The sequence below is a fragment of the Pristis pectinata genome, chromosome 22, assembly GCF_009764475.1.
Source record: "Pristis pectinata isolate sPriPec2 chromosome 22, sPriPec2.1.pri, whole genome shotgun sequence".
NCBI classification, from domain to species: domain Eukaryota; kingdom Metazoa; phylum Chordata; class Chondrichthyes; order Rhinopristiformes; family Pristidae; genus Pristis; species Pristis pectinata.
This window is the reverse complement of record NC_067426.1, coordinates 21,181,696-21,200,187: the sequence shown is the minus strand read 5'-3', so window position 1 is coordinate 21,200,187 and position 18,492 is coordinate 21,181,696. Positions and strand designations below refer to the sequence as shown.

At 40.4% G+C, this 18,492-nt stretch overlaps 1 protein-coding gene across 2 annotated transcripts in view; it reads right to left on the bottom strand.

Moving 5' to 3' along the window:
• eloa (elongin A) overlaps positions 1-17,080 on the bottom strand; it is a 55,450-nt gene extending 38,370 nt beyond the window's left edge. Inside the window, exon 1 of one of the 2 annotated variants that reach the window (XM_052036273.1) lies at positions 16,941-17,080. In XM_052036273.1, coding sequence (XP_051892233.1) covers positions 16,941-17,015 — 75 coding nt within the window. In that variant the 5' untranslated portion in view covers positions 17,016-17,080. The remainder of the gene's footprint in view (positions 1-16,940) is intronic. The other variant, XM_052036274.1, reaches the window with a different exon arrangement.
• Between the last annotated feature and the right edge of the window lie 1,412 nt (positions 17,081-18,492).

The window sequence follows — 18,492 nt, the reverse complement described above, 5'->3', positions numbered from 1 at the left end:
CCCATCTAGTCCATGCCGAGCTGATCTTCTGCCTAGTCCTATCTACCTGCACCCGGACCATATCCCTCCAATCCATGTACCTATCCAAACTTCTCTTAAATGTTACACTTGAACTCACATCTGCAACTTCTGCTGGCTACTCATTCCACACTTGCCCCATCCTCTGAGTGAAGAAGTTTCCCCTCAGATTCCCCTTATATATTTCACCTTTCACCCTAACCCTATTTCCTCTGGTTCTAGTCTCACCTAAGGGGAAAAAGCTTGTTTGCATTCACCCTATCTAGAATCCTCATAATTTTGTATACCTCTAAGATCTCCCCTCTCTCCTGCGCTCCAGGGAATAAAGTCCTAGCCTACTCAACCTTTCCCTATAACTCAGGTCCTCAAGTCCCGGCAACATCCTTGTAAGTTTTCCCTGCACACTTTCAAGCTTATTGATCTCTTACCTGTAGGTAGGTGACCAGAACTGCATACAATACTCTAAATTCGGCCTCACCAATGTCTTGTACACCTTCAACATAACATCCAACTCCTGTATTCAATGCCCTGATTTATGAAGGCCAAAAGCTCTATTTACAACTCTATCTACCTGTAATGCCACTTTCAAGGAACTATGGACCTGTATTCCCAAGTCCCTCAGTTCTACTGCACACCTCAGTGCCCTACCATTCACTGTGTACGTCCTACCTGGGTTTGTCCTCCCAAAGTGCAACACCTCACTTGTCTGCATTAAATTCCATCAGCTATTTTTCAGCCCATTTTCCTGGCTGGTCCAGATCACACTGCAAGCTTTGATGGCCTTCCTCACTGTCCACTATACCCCCAATCTTGGTGTCATCTGCAAATTTGCTGATCCGGTTTACCACATTATCATCTAAATCATTAATATAGATGATAAACAACAATGGACCCAATGCCAATCCCCGTGGGACACCACTTGTCACAGGCCTCCAGTCAAAGAGACAGCCATCTACCATCATTCTCTGCTTCTCCTGCTAAGTCAATGTTGAATCCAATTGGCTACTTCATCCTGAATGCCAACCAACTTAACCTTCTGGACCAGTCTCCCATGTGGGATTTTGTCAAAGGCCTTGCTAAAGTCCACGTAGACAACGTTTATTGCCTTCCCCTCATTGACCTTCTTGGTAACCTCTCGAAAAACTCTTAGTTGGACATGACCTACCATGCACAAAGCCATGTTGACTATCCCTAATCAGGCCCTCTCTATCCAAATACTTGGATATCCTGTCCCTTAGAATGCCTTCTAATAATTTACCCACGACTGACGTCAGGCACACTGGCCTATAATTTCCTGGCTTATTCTTAGACCCTTTCAATAACAACAACTATCTATCCTCCAGTCCTCCAGCAGCTCACCTGTGGCCAAGGATGTTTTAAATATCTCTGCCAGGGCCCCTGCAATTTCTGCACTAGCCTCCCACAAGGTCCAAAGGGATTTATCCACCTTAATTCACTTCAAGATAGCCAGCACCCCCTCTTCCGTAATCCAGATACAGTCCATGACCTCACTACTCATTTGCCTCAGTCCTACACTCTGTGTCTGTCTCCAGATTAAATACGGATGCAAAAAATTCACTTAAGATCTCCTCCATCTCTCTCAACTCCATGTATAGATGACTATGCTGATCTTCAAGAGGACTAACTTTGTCCCTTGCTGCCCTTTTGCTTTTAATATAGTTATAGAAATCCTTGGAATTCTCTTTCATCCTGTCTGCCAGAGCAACCTCGTGTCGTCTTTTTGCCCTCCTGATTTCTCTCAAGTTTTCTCTTGCATTTCTTATACTCCTCAAGCACCTCATTTGATTGTAACTGCCTATACCTTATATGCACCTCCTTTTTCTTTACCAGGGCCTCAATATCCCTTGATAACCAAGGTTCCCTAATCCCGCTAGCCTTGTCTTTTATTCAAACAGGAACATACAGTTTCGGTACCCTCAATATTTCACTTATGAAAGCCTCCCACTTACCAAGCATCTCTTTGCCAGAGAACAGCCCATCCCTGTCCAAGCCTGCCAGATCCCTTCTGTTGCCATCAAAATTGGCCTTACTCCAATTTAGAATCTCAACCCAAGGACCAGTCCTATCCTCCTCCATAATTATCTTGAAACCAGTTTCTGTGCAAAACATCAAGGGCACTGGTAAATACCAGTCAGGCATGGGGCTGAAAGCAGTTCTGAAGAAGTTGAAAATCCAAAGCAAGAGTCAAAAGGCAGCAATCGAGGACAGAAAAGGCAACTTCACATCATATGTCAGTGATAAAAACAAAATCTGATTCAATGCAACTGAAGTAGGGAATAAATCATGATCAAGGTAACAGGGAAAAGGAAACTCCTGCAAGTTTAAAAGTAATGGTGGCAGGTGGACACACGGGCAAGAAATTTAAAATGGGAAGAAAAAGTATAAATCAAGAAAAATAAATAACGGAAGAACCAAAAATGGGCACTAAGACAAAAGGAAAATTGCACCACATCTGTGCACAACTGGACAAAGGCACATTGTAAGACAAGGAAGTGATAAAGGGCCAAATGGAAACGACTGATAACTGGATGTCAGCTATTCATAATATTATTGGCCAGAGACAGAAGTCTGTGAAACACAGAGTCATAGGAAATATCCAGCATGTCAGGCCATGCTAGTGGATAAAGAAAAACTGAGTTAACATTACAGATGGACAACCTACAGCAGAACTGGTCAGTGAAAGAAAGTTACCCAACATTATTCAAGGTTGCAACATGCCCAAATGCTACCTTCTTAGCTTTTATGTGTTCCCTTCTTTCCCTCCAACTTCCATCATTGACCTACTAACCAGATAGCTTGACCAACACTATCACCATGGCAACAATGGCCTCACCCAGAGATATTCCCTCTTCCCTACCCATTCCTCCTCCACCCTCTCTGCAACTTGAAACTTCTCTTCCCCCCCCCCCCCATTCTGTCAAAGGGTCTTTGACTTGAAATATTAACTATGTTCCTCTCTTCACAAATATTGGCTGACCCAAAATAAAAAAATGCTGGAAGCACTCAGCAAATTTCTAGTATCTGCAACGTTCACTATTTATGTGTGATGACGCAAGTACAAGGTCATTTGACTACAAGAACATCCTATCCCTCCCTGACATCCACAAAACACCAAAAGGTATCATAAGATAGTATCAGCAACAGTAACCTTGTTTCTCTCCTTAGTACAGTAACACTAAAATAAATAGAGACATACTCAGAAGCATTACCAGGAGCTTCCCAGTCTACTCTGTTCCATTCCATGGTAGGCAATGTACTGACTCTCAAAATTAGAGGATTCTCTACTAAACTATTTTATTTTGCACTAGGAGAAAAATGCATGGTTTTCCTCAAGAGCTAAAACACCTTTATTGTAATATTAATCCTTTACCGCCAACCCCATCCACTCACAGCCTTATTACACATCAGCCTAGATTATGCGCTCAAATCTCAAGTGACACTTGAGCTCACAAACTTCTGACTTGAGGGGCATGATTGTAACCAAGTCACAATCATGAGTAAAATTTTATGATTTGTCCAGGCCCACTGACTTTAGGTCCAAACTCTTCAAGAGCCATTAGTGCGTCCTGCTGCCGGTTACATAGCATACCGCCGCATGATTGTGTAGGAAAGACAGAAGCACAGCTGCTTTGGTACCATATATGGCAGGCTGCCGATGTTCCTTCAGAGAACTTTGGAATAGCTGAACTTGCACTGACATCAACCTCCATCTATGGGAATTCCACACTTAGTAGTTACTGATGCCAGCTATAAACAGCCACTCAAACATGTTACAGTTGCTTGAGTGGCAAAAATAGCATCCACCTGACACTTATCTTCAGGACGACAAACAAGCACAATTCAGTCACCAACTTCGCACTCTGATAATTACTTTAAATAAATGGAAGTGAGTTTCAATGATAACAAAGAGGCATTTAGCATTAAGTGAGAAGCAAAAAGCTGCAGATGCTGGAAATCTGAAATAAAAACAGAAATTGCTGGAAACATTCAGCAAGTCAGGTAGTATCTATGGAAACCAAAACAAATTAACATTTCAGATCAAGGACCCATTGTCAGAACTGAAGCACCTGTGTTATGGCCACACTGGTGAGCCCAGGCTTCCTGTTGCCTCTTTCATTCGCTATCCCACTCTGACCCATCTGTGGCCACTTGCACAGAAGCTTAAGGAACTGCTCCTCATCTTCTGCCTTGCTCACTTGATGCTGAATTTAACGTTCTCTCTGCTTGTATCAGAACTGGTCAATTCTGCTGGGATCATCCATTTGTAATTTTGGCTCCATTTTTCTCTCCATCAGCAAAACTGACCATTCCCTATGGCTCTAAATTTCAAAGCTTTTATGTTCCTTTTTTCATTCTCTCTTACTGTCCTCATCAACCTATGAAATGGATGGCTCCATCTAAAAACATCCCCACCACAACTGTGGCTTCACCCGATCGGAGATATTCCCTTTGCTCTACCCATACCTCCACAAACTTAAAACTAACTTGTCTTCTCTCACCCACAGTTCTGATGAAGGATCATTGAACCCGAAACATTAACTCTGTTTCTACAGGTGAGCCTGGCCTACTCAGTGTTTACAACACTGAGTCAATTAACACATATTACTGTACTGATACATTCAGATATCCAACAGCAGCGCACAGATTACTATATTCAACATACCAATTCTGCACATTATCAAATCTTGCTGCAGGATTCACCCTATTCATTTCCCCAACTAAAAGCTCACAGTATCAAACATAATTATGCTGGAATTCAAAATGAACAAATACACAATTGCTGCATGTTTCTGTAACACCAATTGAATACCCTTTCAGGAGCTAAAACATTATATTTATATAGCACATTACAAAATGCAAGAAGCCATCCTACAGTGCTTAAAGAAATAGAGTATAGGAAATTTAACGTCAGGATGGATTGTCCAACTGGCACTCAACGCTGAATTGTGACCATAACATGCACCACTTGGGCAATCATTGCAATGCCTGCAACTGACTGTCACTTGCACACACCAAGATATCACTTTTGTTTTGGAGGTAAAGGTAGTGGAAACACTTGATGTTTCTTAGCTGTATTTTTAGGGGGAAATGGGGAATGGCCTCATACCCATCCCCATCCCATATAAAAGGACATACCTGCTGGGATTTCCATGAGAGTCAATTGGGAAAAAACAAAAACCTGAAAAAAACTATGAACCATCTTCAAACAAATATTGGTGCAAATTTCTGTCTTCACTTAATTGTTTGTCCAGAATCTCTCTGGTTCTTTTGGCTGGTATTTGAACGATCACAAAAACAATTTGAACAATCCCTGCAACAATCACAAAAATTTACTTTCCCCTCCCAGAGTTCCTAACCTTTCCCAGGTTTTCACTCAGGTTGAGGCCTGCTGCGATTCTAGGGTCCAGAAAAGTTGGCAGGTACAGGCCATTAATTCTGTAACTATCTGTCAGCAGGTCAGGTGATCCAGCCAGTCACAAAATAGAGTTGTAAATTTAAACAGCACAAAAAAAACCTTTTGGCCCAGCATGTCCGTGCCAATCATCAACTACCCATTTACAATGATCTCTTTTTAGTTGTGTTATTCCAGATCTCTATTACTTTATAACTTGAATAAAAGTTATTGAACTTTACTAGTTCAATAAATTTAAATCTAACTTTTTAATTCATTTCCTCTGGTGATCCAGCCTGCAGTACTATTAGTTTTTTTTTAAGTTTGTAAAGCCCTGGGGAATGGAAAGAGGTATTGAACTGACTGGACTGCTCTTCATGGAGCTGCACTCCCTTTGCTACTGCTGCTCCAGGTAAGGGATGTGATAGTTGTTGATCATTCAAATACAGAAAACACCAAGAGTAAATCCAAGTCAAGCTCATCGGTTGTCTATATATTTTTAAAAGCAGAAGTATAAACTTCTGCTCATATAGCATTGCCACTGATGCTAAATTAGATTTTGCTGCTACCCTGTTGGCTATATGGTTCCTAATTTAAGGATATATCCCAGGAAATTCTTCTCGGATACCAATGTGAATTCAATGCCCAAATACAGCCAAAAAAGTTTCTTCTTCATCATTAATTCTTCAGTAAAATTTTCAACTACCACAGTACATCTCAGTCTGTAGAAAAAAATAGTTAATTCTATCTTCTGCAAAATGCATCTTGTCAATACTACCATTTGTCAGGGTCAGTCTTGCTTGTCAAATGAGGAATGTCAAGAACTCAAAACTTCTCCCTAGCACAGCATATGAATAGGCTGCATTACCAGTTGTAGAATTTTGACTTTCACAAAAAAAGAACCTTCTTCAAATTTTACAATTAAAGTTACTTGACATAACTGCTTTATTTCATGTTGTCTCAAACATGGTACATTGCTGCAAATTTTTTATAGTTTGATAAACTAAAGCTATAAAAAGGAGAATCACACTGGAGGTTTTTAATGCACTTTGAACTATGAAATCTACTATTTGTATCCATCAATTATAGACCAGAGAAAAAAAAATTACAAATGCTGTGCCTTTGTGCAAGAGTCTATATGTTGAACAATCATCTAAAAGGTGCACATAATGAGAGGAAGAAAAATTTTGACGCTCACAAGTAGTTCCCGATATGGAGCTACTCTTAGGAAGGGAATGGGAATGACAGACACTAATACAAATTTTCCTGTGCTCACAGACAAGGAGGACAAAGTATAGAGCAAAGAAGTTCATTTTTAATGCAACAAATCAGAGTTGGACACCAGAAAGTAAATGTCATAAGGCAACCAGAAGATAAAAATCAATATGACAATTCATCAATATACAAGTCGCTTTATACCCGAGTGGCAACTTCCTTACAAAACTTAGATTCTTCCTTCAGATCAATGAAAGATTATGATAAAAGGTGAAAAAAAAGATCATTGAACTTGTCAGTAAGGCAGACAGTGCAACTTTAATTTAAGCATAAAAAGAATTGCAACATAAAATTATTTACACAGAAATGGGCATTTTGCCACTGCAAACCATTGTCAAGCAACTATAATAGCCCACACTCTAATAGTTGCCCGATATTCAATGGCTGGATCCACACAAAGGATTAACACCTTTCAATTAAAGTATGGGAGAGAGGGAAGTAACAAATACATACTTGACAGTAAAATTGTTAAATGGCAAGACTCTATAATTTAATGCTTTTAGGATAAATTGTTAAGCACAAAATAACAATTTAATTATTAACAAGAAATTAAATATTGACAGCATTATATAATCATGAATTATACAACACTATCAGGAGTAAGTCAAGTTCACTACTCAGAGAGAGGCAACATTTACAGTCAAAAGTGTCCAAGTAACAAAGGCCAAGTAATTGGAAAATTGAATGATGGCATTTCTAAGAAACCATAGTCGGCAGGCTAATAAATAACAAGCAAAATAGCCAGCTCTTCATTAGTCAGTTTGCAGCAGAGCATGGAAATGTCTTAAGAATCGCAAAGGAGATATTCAGCAACATTAGAACACAAGAATCCCTGACTTGGTAACGTCAAGCATCATTCCAGATCCAATGAATCACATCAAACCTATGCAGACCAGCACATCCAGTCATGAAAATCATCTAATTAGAGAAGTTATCTCAATAATAACAGAGCCCAGCAGGCAAATGCATTTTGATTGTTGTGCTAAAGATATGCTCCAGAATTAGCAAAGTAACAAAAACAGAAAATGCTGAAAATGCTCAGCAGATCATGCAGAATCTGTGGGGGCAAAAGGAATTGAAGACCCTTCATCAAAACCTACAAAGACCAAGGCGAATCCAACATGGCTACTTAACATTCATTAGTCTATTCTCAAGTATCAGCAAAATCATTAAGATAACGTCAACAGTACTGTCAAGCATCACTCACTCAACAATAATTTGCCCACTTATTAGGGTCCACTTTACTCCATCGCTTAATACCTTGGCTAGAAGGTTGGAGTTTCAGGTGATCTGAGAGTGGCTGCAACTAAATTGGCAAATTTGTTTATTATTGTCACACGTATTAAGGTACAGTGAAAAACTTGTCTTGCATGCCATCCATACAGATAATTTCATTACAACAGTGCATCGAGGTAGTACAAGGGAAAACAATAACAGAATGCAGAATAAAGTGTTACAGTTACAGAGAAAGTGCAGAGCAGACAGATAAAAAGGTGCAAGGCCATAACAAAGTAGATTGTGAGGTCAAGAGTCCATCTTATTGTACTAGGGGACTGTTCAATAGTCTTAAAACAGCAGGATAGAAGCTGTCCTTGAGCCTGGTGGCATGTGCTTTCATGTTTTTGTATCTTCTGCCCGAAGGGAGGGGGTAGAATTAACACTTGACTGAATGTTGCTCAAGTAGCCATAACAAAATTAAAAACAATGAGAATTGAGGAGAAAAACTCTCCACCACCAAGTGTGGAGGAAGGTGGTTGAAGGTCGATCATCTCAACTGCAGATTATTAATACAGGAATTCCTTGGAGGGGGGGTGGGGGTACTTGGCCCAACCATCTTCAGTTATGGTGTTCTCTCCATCATGGGGAATTCATTGATGTTTGAAATTCAGTTCTCTGCACAACTGCTCAACTAATGCAGTACATCCACATCAGCGAGAGTTGGAGAACATCCAGGCACATGCTGAAAAATGGCAAGTAAAATGTATTCTGTGTAAGTGCCAGATTATGAACATCAACCACAGTCTAGCATCCTTGGCATTAAGTGGCAATACATTTGCCAACCCTGCATCATTAACGTCCCAGGGATTACTGCTGACCAGAGACTTAAATGGAACAGCCAAATAAATACTTCTGACTATAACAGCATGTCAGAGGCTGGGAATCCTACAGCAAGAGATGCACCTCATTATTCTCCAAAATCTTTTGACCATTCACAAGCTGCAAATCAGAGTACAGCTTTCCAACAACTTGAGAAGCTCTACAATGTCTAGGACAATGCAGCAAGCTTCCACTGGCCCCCATTCCACTCACTCTCTCCTCTACCAGCACACCATGGCTTTATTGTACCATCTACAAGTTGCACTGTGGTATCACCCCAAGGCATCTTCTACAGCATCTCCAAACCTGCAACTTCTATCCCCCGGAATGACCACGGTAGCAAATAAGTGGTAACAACATCAAGTTCCCCACCAGGGTGTACACCACTTTGACACAAAAATATAATTGTTGTTCCTTCATGGTATAAATCCTACAACATCTACTTATCAGCACTTCAAGAGTAATTTCAATACTGAATCTGCACTGGTACAGAATGGCAGCTCACTACTATCCTCCCACTGCCAAATAGATACAAATACTGATCTTGCAATAATATCCACACCCCATGAAAGAATAAAAATCTACAATTATTTCTTCAATGATCACAGGAACGTAGCAGCAATGGAAAAATCTTGTGGATGAATGATTAAACATAAAACTACTGAGAATTTATAACTTAGTGAAGTATTCAATGATTAAAAAAAAGGAACCAAACAATATTGAATTCCCTGTAACAGTTTGCTGGAGGAACTCAGTGGGTCGAGCAGCATCTGTGGGAGGAAAGGAATTGTTGACGTTTTGAGTCGAAGCCCTACATCAGGACCTTTCCTCCCACAGATGCTGCTCAACCTGCTGAGTTCTTCCAGCAGATTGGTTGTAACTCCAGATTTCAGCGTCTGCAGTTACTTGTGTCTCCATCAATATTGAATCCTCTGCCTGGATCCAACATATTTGGTTTACCTAGTCAAAATATTTTCATGTTATATATAAAAAAGGATTATTAATTTATCGGGCTCAATTCTGCCAACAATACCCAGATTCCATGAATGCATAACACAACCATAAATAGAAAAGGTAAGAAACAAGTCAAGACCATGAAAAAGGAACTATGTTCTTAAATACTAGTATTCCTTTTACACTAAATTTTCTGAATGCAGCTGGACTGTAATGGGAGGACACTACTCAAAAGAAGAAAAAGAAATAGCAGAAGGCAAATCCATTCAGATTATCAAATCTGCAACTGGATCTGGGTCCTGATCTATCGAGAGTAGGCTTGTAAAATACTATATTATAATAAAATAACTAATCCCTAGAGAATAGGCAAGGGCAAATAAGACATAATGTTAAGTGCCAAAGTACTTTATCATTTCACAAAGTGCTCTTACAGTGAGCAAAAATCAGCTTCATCCCATTAAAGGAACTGCAATTAGTTCACAAACTTTAGAGACTAACTCCTCACCCAAAAAGCAGAAAATTGTTCTTGCCCAACTGTACCAAAAGCGGAGTTCCTGAAATTTCAATAGCAGCTCTTTAAACTTGACTATCCCCGGCCCGATATGTAAAATGCTTGATAATGCTACTATGTTAATATAAGAAAACTTATTTTCTAAGCTCATGTTTATTTAAAAACTAATAAGCTACAGCTACAAAACAAATCAGTTTTAAGATGGAACAACTGTGTCAGCAATTGAAAAGACAACTCTATGTCTTGCTGAGTAAACAGGAATTCTGTACAGTCAGAACAAACATTACACCCAGTAATATTAAAGATAACAATTGCAATGGCCTGCTTCTTAGCTTACTGGCCATGTATAAATTTATCATACTATCACAGAATAAACAAATTTCATCAAGTCCTACTAAATGTTAGATTTAATTTCAGTCACTAAGTGATATATTTATGAAAGCAATATTCAGTAGATGGAGAACAAGGGACAAGGGGACACTGGGGGACAAGAGAAAAAGAATGAGAGAAAGATTCATTTTCAGTTGATGCACAACTTGACGAGACTTGTAAAGACATCTTTTTAAGCTAAATCAAGCTCCCAACCATCAACAAACCTCTGGTAAAATTTGGATATGGAAAAGAGTAAATTAATACTTACAATTCAGAACCATATCAACAATACAAATTCATATTGTGAAAAAATGACTTGAGAACAAAGTTACTTCAGCATAAATTCATTTGATATTTATTGGAGATATACTGATAATTTATTCCGTATTTGGACAATGACTAACTGGGCTTTCTCAGTTTACACAGAAATGTGGTGACGACCATGATGTTTTATTTAATTGGAATTAAAAAAAAGTCACACCCACATAAAACAAATTCAGAACTACAATTTTAAAAACTTACTTTTGAAATCAGGCAGGCAGACATAAATAGCCATATCCAATATGCACAGATGTACCTCCTTGAAATATCATTGGACAGCAAGTTAGCCAGGAATGTGGCAAGTTTCCCTCTCCTAATAGTGGTGCCAAAACAGTTTTTTTTTCCCCCAAACTACTTTTCTATATTTCAACACATTTAACTGAAGTTTGGGCATTATCATACCAAATCATTGCCAAAATACCACCAATGCTACCTCTACAAAATCCTCCAAATCTATTGGCAAGATAAGCAAACCACATCAGCAACCACTCTCAGGCCAACATCCTCACCATTCAGACCCTAATTATAGTCAGTCAGCTTCAATGGGTAAGCCAAGTCATTTGCATGCCAACAACAAACAGACAGTTCCATCACAGTGAACAACAATCTGCTGAAGGAACTCAGCGAGTCAAGCAGCATTTGTGGGGGCGGGGAAGGGAAATGTCCTCACTTTGGGTTGAAACCCTGCATCAGGACTCAAATTACCCACCACCAGAATTATCAATGTCTGGAAACATCAACAATTCCTTCCCCCGACCCCATCCCCCCCCCCCCACCCCCACCAGATGCTCTTCGACCTGCTGAGTTCCTCCAGCAGATTGTTTGTTACTCCAGATTCCACCATCTGCAATCTTTTATGTCTCCATCACAATAAGAGGTTATCAGGTGGACAGAGGAATTGAATCAGAGTTTTTGAGAACATCTTCAGAAAAAACTGCATTATCCCCATTGATTCGTAGGAATTCCAGGCATGTGACTGCTCGAAATGAAGAGGGAGCATTCAAGATACCCAAGCTATAAAGGAGTAGCATTCTTTATGCCATTAGGAGCTCAAGGTTCATTAATTAACCAGGAAACCAAGATTCTTGCAGATTGCCAACAGGAAATAATAGCACAATCTTGCACTTTATGCAACCAATCATCTTGCATAGGTTACTACAAAGATATCTGTAATGGAATCAAAATCCGTAACATGACAAGGGTTCAGGAAACACCCATTACCCAAACCTCCTCTGTGCAAACTTGCAATTTCCTTCTGGCTATCCAGTTGTTTTTCAACATTACAGTTAAATTTGGGGAATATAAAATATTTACTTCTGGGAAATTAGATATTAAAGACTGAAGCGATTGGAATAATCCAAAAGAAGGTATTTTCTTGGACTAAGTGGTCTACCGAAACTTAGCATTCTGAAGCTAGTGAGCACCTCCAGACATTCCATCCCCTGCAAGGCATGCCAGCTATGCCTGCCTCTTCGTTGGCTACGTTGAACAGTCTCTGTTCTAAGCCTACTCCGGCCCCATTCCTCAACTCTTTCTCTGCTATATCGACGACTGCATTGGTGCCACCTCTTGCACCTGTGCGGAACTTGACGATTTCATAAATTTTGCCACAAATTTTCACCCTCCTCTCCAACTCACTTGGACCATCTCCGACACCCTTCTCTCCTTCCTCAATCTTTCCATCTCCATCTCAGGAGATTTCTTATCCACCAACATCTTCTACAAACCCACCGATGCCCACAGCTACCGATTACAGCTCCTCCCACCCTGTCTCTTGCAAGGACACTATCCCTTTTTCTCAATTTCCCCACCTCCACGATGAGGCTTTCCAATCCGAGATGTCCAACTTTTTACTAACCGTGGCTTCCACCCTACTGTGGTCGAGAGAGCTCACACCTGTATCTCTGCCACTTCCCACACCTCTGCTCTCACCTCCACCCCTCCCAAACCCAACAGGGATAGGGTTCCCCTTGTCCTCACATTTCATCCTATCAGCCTAGGTATCCATCATTCTCTGCCACTTCCACCATCTCCAATGGGACCCCATGACCAAGCACATCTTCCCCTCCCCACCCCTTTATGCCTTTTGCAGGGACCACTCTCTCCACAACTCCTGAGTTCATTCCTCCCCCCCCACCACCCATCCCACTCCCATCCTGGGAACTTTCCACTGCCCCCTCCATAGGTGCAACACCTGCCCCTACACCACCTCCATCTAGGGACCCAAAGAGTCCTTTCAGGTGAGACAGAGATTCACCTGCACCTCCCTTAACATCATCTATTACATTCAGTGCTCCAAGTGTGGCCTCCTCTACATTGGCAAGACCAAACGCAGACTAGGTGACCGTTTTGCAGAACACCCACGCTCCGTCCGTAACCGCAATCTGCATCTCCCTGTTGCCTGTCACTTCAACTCCCCCTCCCACACTATCACATATATGTCAGTCCTCGGCCTCCTCCACTGCCAGGAGAATTCCAAGCGCAAACTGGAGGAACAGCACCTCATTTTCCATCTTGGAACCTTGCAGCTTAATGACATGAACATTTAACTTTCCCACCCCCAACCATGCCTCTTCTTTTCTTCCCTTTCCTAGCCGCTCTCTTTCTTCTCTTCCCCCCCCCCCCCCAGCTTTTTTCCTCCTTACCTTTGACCCATCCCCCGGTGGATCTGCTCTCCCCTCCTCCCCCACACCTGCCTATCACTATCTCTTACCTGCATCTACCTATCACCATCTTGTGCCCACCCCGCCTCCCCTCTTTTGTCTACCTATCACTGTTTTGCTTTTCCCTCCTATATACTGGCCTTCCCCTTTCCCCATCTTCAGTCCTGAAGAAGGATCCTGGCCCACAACGTTGACCGCCTGCTTTTCTCCACGGATACTGCCTGGCCTGCTGAGTTCCTCCAGCATCATAGTGTTTTTCACATGATAGAATCCACCTGCAGAAATCAGTTCAGCTCCAACAATACTCAGGAAAACCATCATCATCTAGGACAAACCAGCCAAATTAATTAGCACACTATACACCAACATAAACATTCATTCCCTCTGCCACCTCTGCACAGTGGTTGCTTGATATGCTGCATAGACAGCACATTTCTAAACTCACCAAGACTTCACCAACAGCACATTCCATATCCATGATCCCTACAAAATGAAATGAAGACCCATGGTAACACAACAACTGTCAGCTCCCCTTCAAGTTACATACCATCCTGCCATTCCTACATTGATACTGCATCAAAAACTGGAACTAATAAACATTTGGGAAAATGTACAACAAGAGAATTAATGCAGTTCAAGACAACGGTGCACTAACACCTTCCCAATTATTAGGAATGGGCATTTAAAAGCTGGCCAGCATGCCAAGTCTCTAATTCATCTGTCTGTAGTCACAAAAAAACAACTAAAGAAGAATCCCTTATGATTAAGTACTCCCACATGGATAACTATTGAGAATTTCAATAATGAGGAACAAAACAATGTTGAAACACTTGACTGGGTACATTTTTTATTGTGCTTGTCTGGTCAAAATATTTAAGGTATCTTTATTAGGCACATGTACATCAAAACACACAGTGAAATGCATCTTCTGTGCAGAGTGTTCTGGGGGCAGCCCGCGTGTTGCCACGCTTCCAGTACCAACATAGCATGCCCACAACTTCCTAACTTGTATGTCTTTGGAATGTGGGAGGAAACCGGAGCACCTGGAGGAAACCCACGCAGATATGGGGAGAACATACAAACTCCTTACAGACAGTGGCCGGAACTGAACCCAGGTCGCTGGCATTGCAATAGCATTACGCTAACCGCTACACTACCATTTTCACATTATATTTTCCCTCCTCTAAATCTTGGTATTGCATTTGTTATCATTATCCACGTAGATACACAGAAGTTTTCCTCAAACTTTCATAATATCTCTGAAATCAGAAACTAAATTAAGGACAGGAGTGGTAATGAAGCAGAACAGTTGAAACAAAAAAAAACACATCATAACTATTGGCATTTTACAATAAATTAATTTGGATTTACAAATAGATTTACAAATTGGAGCTTGTAAACAAAATAACTGACAATGTTTGGGGCGGATGTGGAATCCGCCCCAAACATTGTCAGTTATTTTGTTTATAAGCTCCAATTTGTGTCCAATAAGCAGCAAATTAATCTATTAATTATCTATCTGGCTTTAAATGAAGGAATAATATTTGTCATGAAAACCAGAAGAATTCTAGAAAATGTTAACTCTGCTTCTCTCTCCACAATTGCTGCCTGACTTGATGCATGTTTCCAACATTTTGTATGTTCTTTTCAGAGATCCAATATCTACAGAATTTTGCTTTTGAACTCAAAAATCTTCTGACTCAGGAAGCCCAAGTACCAAATGAACCAAGATGACTTTGCTGAATGTTTTCCCACAAGAAATCTCAACATCAGCAAACTAAGCCTGCTGACTGTTGGGAATCAAAGTGCTACTGTACCTATATTGGATATTGCATTGTGGTGCACTAATAGACTCTTAAATCTGAAAAATGCATGCTCAAATCACACCATGTGAAGGAATTTCAGTTCCCATCAGAAGTCACTTTTAAAATACCTGAAAAAGCATATAGAAGTCAAATAAAAATTATCATGAATTTGTCCGATTATAATAAAAGCCCAAACAGTTCATTTGATGTCCCTCAAGAAAGAGACCTTGGGTGCTCTTACTTTGCTTGACCTATACACCTTACTGCAATTCCAAATAAATACAGTTGATTAGTTATAGTCTTCTGATGTAGCCTAGCAAGTCAGTCAGTTATATCAAATTACCACAAAAACACAGGACCCCAAATTGCCACCTCACGAGCAACTAGTTGATCAGTGCATTACTCACATTCTTTCTGTACATTACTGGGCTGATTATTAAAAATAAATTACAGCTGATTTTAAGCATGATATAGACATTTCAGAAATCCTTAAAGTATACATTAAATCCAACTTTTACAGCTGTCCAATGCAACAGCAAGGATGAGAAAAAAGCAAGAACAATAACATGATCACTATGAAAGCCCAATTTGGTTTTAACAGCTCTATTTTCCAGCATCTCATGGGAAAGCAAGGCTTATGCATCCCGCTCTGCGTCACAATGCAGTCCACAAGTTCACTTTATCATTTACAGCAATACAGATCTTAAGGAATTTAAAAAGTTGTATTCTTCAAACACAAGCTTCCCTTTCTATCACTTCTCAGACAAGTCCAACTTCAATAAGCAGTTATAATAACAGGACATTATCAATGAATATTATCCCTCCAATCTAGGCAAAGGAAGGTCCGCCTGTTTGCTCTGCAAATACAGTCAATTAGAGGAATTTACACTACTAATAATTTAATACAAGCTGAACCAGCTTAATTTTAAAAGCCCATAAAAAAACTACTTTTGCAGGCATGTAGAAAATTATCATTAAGCATTTACAGTAATCTCTATCACTTGATATTTACTCATAGTTCATTTACATAAAATAGTTCGAATTAATTCCCACAGTGTCCAGGTGGCTCATAATCGTGTACAAGAAAATTTAATGCCAAAGCAGCAGCAAACCACGTCCATTCTCAAAAACTCACGACTACATATACTGTTTTTCAATAATCAAATCAGGACTCTGGTGAGGTCCAAAGAATACAATGTCATCACTTTCCTGCACCACAGAATGGAGATTCTTTCACATTCGGATTATGCGTGTTTTAATTAACGGAAACTGAACAGAACAAACAACACAAGCTCGTAAACCGCTTGGTAAACACCCCGGCGCATGATCCCCAGCTTCTGACCCACTGATTTCCACCAGTTTGATTTATTATTAATTAATGGATTATTAGGCTGGTTTCACAAGCGTTAGTCAAACGCTTTATCGTGGTAGGTTTATGATCCTGTTCTGGGTGTTAGCCCACCACAGAACCCCGGGATGAGGTGGAAGCCCTGCAACAGGCGATCGTTTACCTTCTTGGGTTCCTGGGTCGCTGACAGACGAGACTGCAGCTTTAACACCTTCTCCTGCACCCCGTCAGCAGCCATGATCCACCGCTTCTGACCCAACAACCACCCGGAAACACTTAGCGTATTCAACCTGGAACTGAACATGCACCAGTTCGCCTTACCCTCCCTCCGGATAGTCATTCAGTCTGGATACGGGCATCAGCAGCTTCCAGTTTTTGCAAGTAATCGGTTAAAGTGCTTTCAAACAATCATCATGTGGCACCACAAAAATGAAAATGCACGTAATGTTGTAAAATTGCTTATTAGACTAAATGGTGTTTTATATATATAGTATATACAGAATATATATATATATGTATATATATATATATATATATATATACAGTAGCATGCAAAAGTTTGGGCACCCCGGTCAAAATTTCTGTTACTGTGAATGGTTAAGTGAGTAGAAGATGAGCTGATCTCCTAAAGTCATAAAGTTAAAGAGGAAACATTCTTTTCAACATTTTAAGCAAGGTTAGTGTATTATTTTTGTTTTGTACAATTTTAGAGTGAAAAAAAGGAAAGGACCGCTATGCAAAAGTTTGGGCACCCCAAGAGATTTGAGCTCTCAGATAACTTTTACCAAGGTCTCAGACCTTCATTAGCTTGTTAGGACTATGGCTTGTTCACAGTCATTGTTAGGAAAGGCCAGGTGATGCAAATTTCAAAGCTTTATAAATGCCCTGACTCTTCAAACCTTGTCCCAACAATCAGCAGCCATGGGCTCCTCTAAGCAGCTGCCTAGCACTCTGAAAATTAAAATAAATGATGCCCACAAAGCAGGAGAAGGCTATAAGAAAATAGCAAAGCATTTTCAGGTAGCCGTTTCCTCAGTTCGTAATGTAATTAAGAAATGGCAGTTAACAGGAACGGTGGAGGTCAAGTTGAGGTCTGGAAGACCAAGAAAACTTTCCGAGAGAACTGCTCGTAGGATTGCTAGAAAGGCAAATCAAAACCCCCTTTGACTGCAAAAGACCTTCAGGAAAATTTAGCAGACTCTGGAGTGGTGGTGCACTGTTCTACTGTGCAGTGACACCTGCTCATATATGACCTTCATGGAAGAGTCATCAGAAGAAAACCTTTCCTGCATCCTCACCACAAAATTCAGCGTCAGAAGTTTGCAAAGGAACATCTAAACAAGCCTGATGCATTTTGGAAACAAGTTCTGGGGATTGATGAAGTTAAAATAGAACTTTTTGGCCGCAATAAGCAAGGTATGTTTGGAGAAAAAAGGGTGCAGGATTTCATGAAAAGAACACCTCTCCAACTGTTAAGCACGGGGGTGGATCGATCATGCTTTGGGCATGTGTTGCAGCCAGTGGCATGGGGAACATTTCACTGGTAGAGAGAAGAATGAATTCAATTAAATACCAGCAAATTCTGGAAGCAAACATCACACTGTCTGTAAAAAAAAAGCTGAGGATGAAAAGAGGATGGCTTCTACAACAGGATAACGATCCTAAACACACCTCAAAATCCACAATGGACTACCTCAAGAGGCACAAGCTGAAGG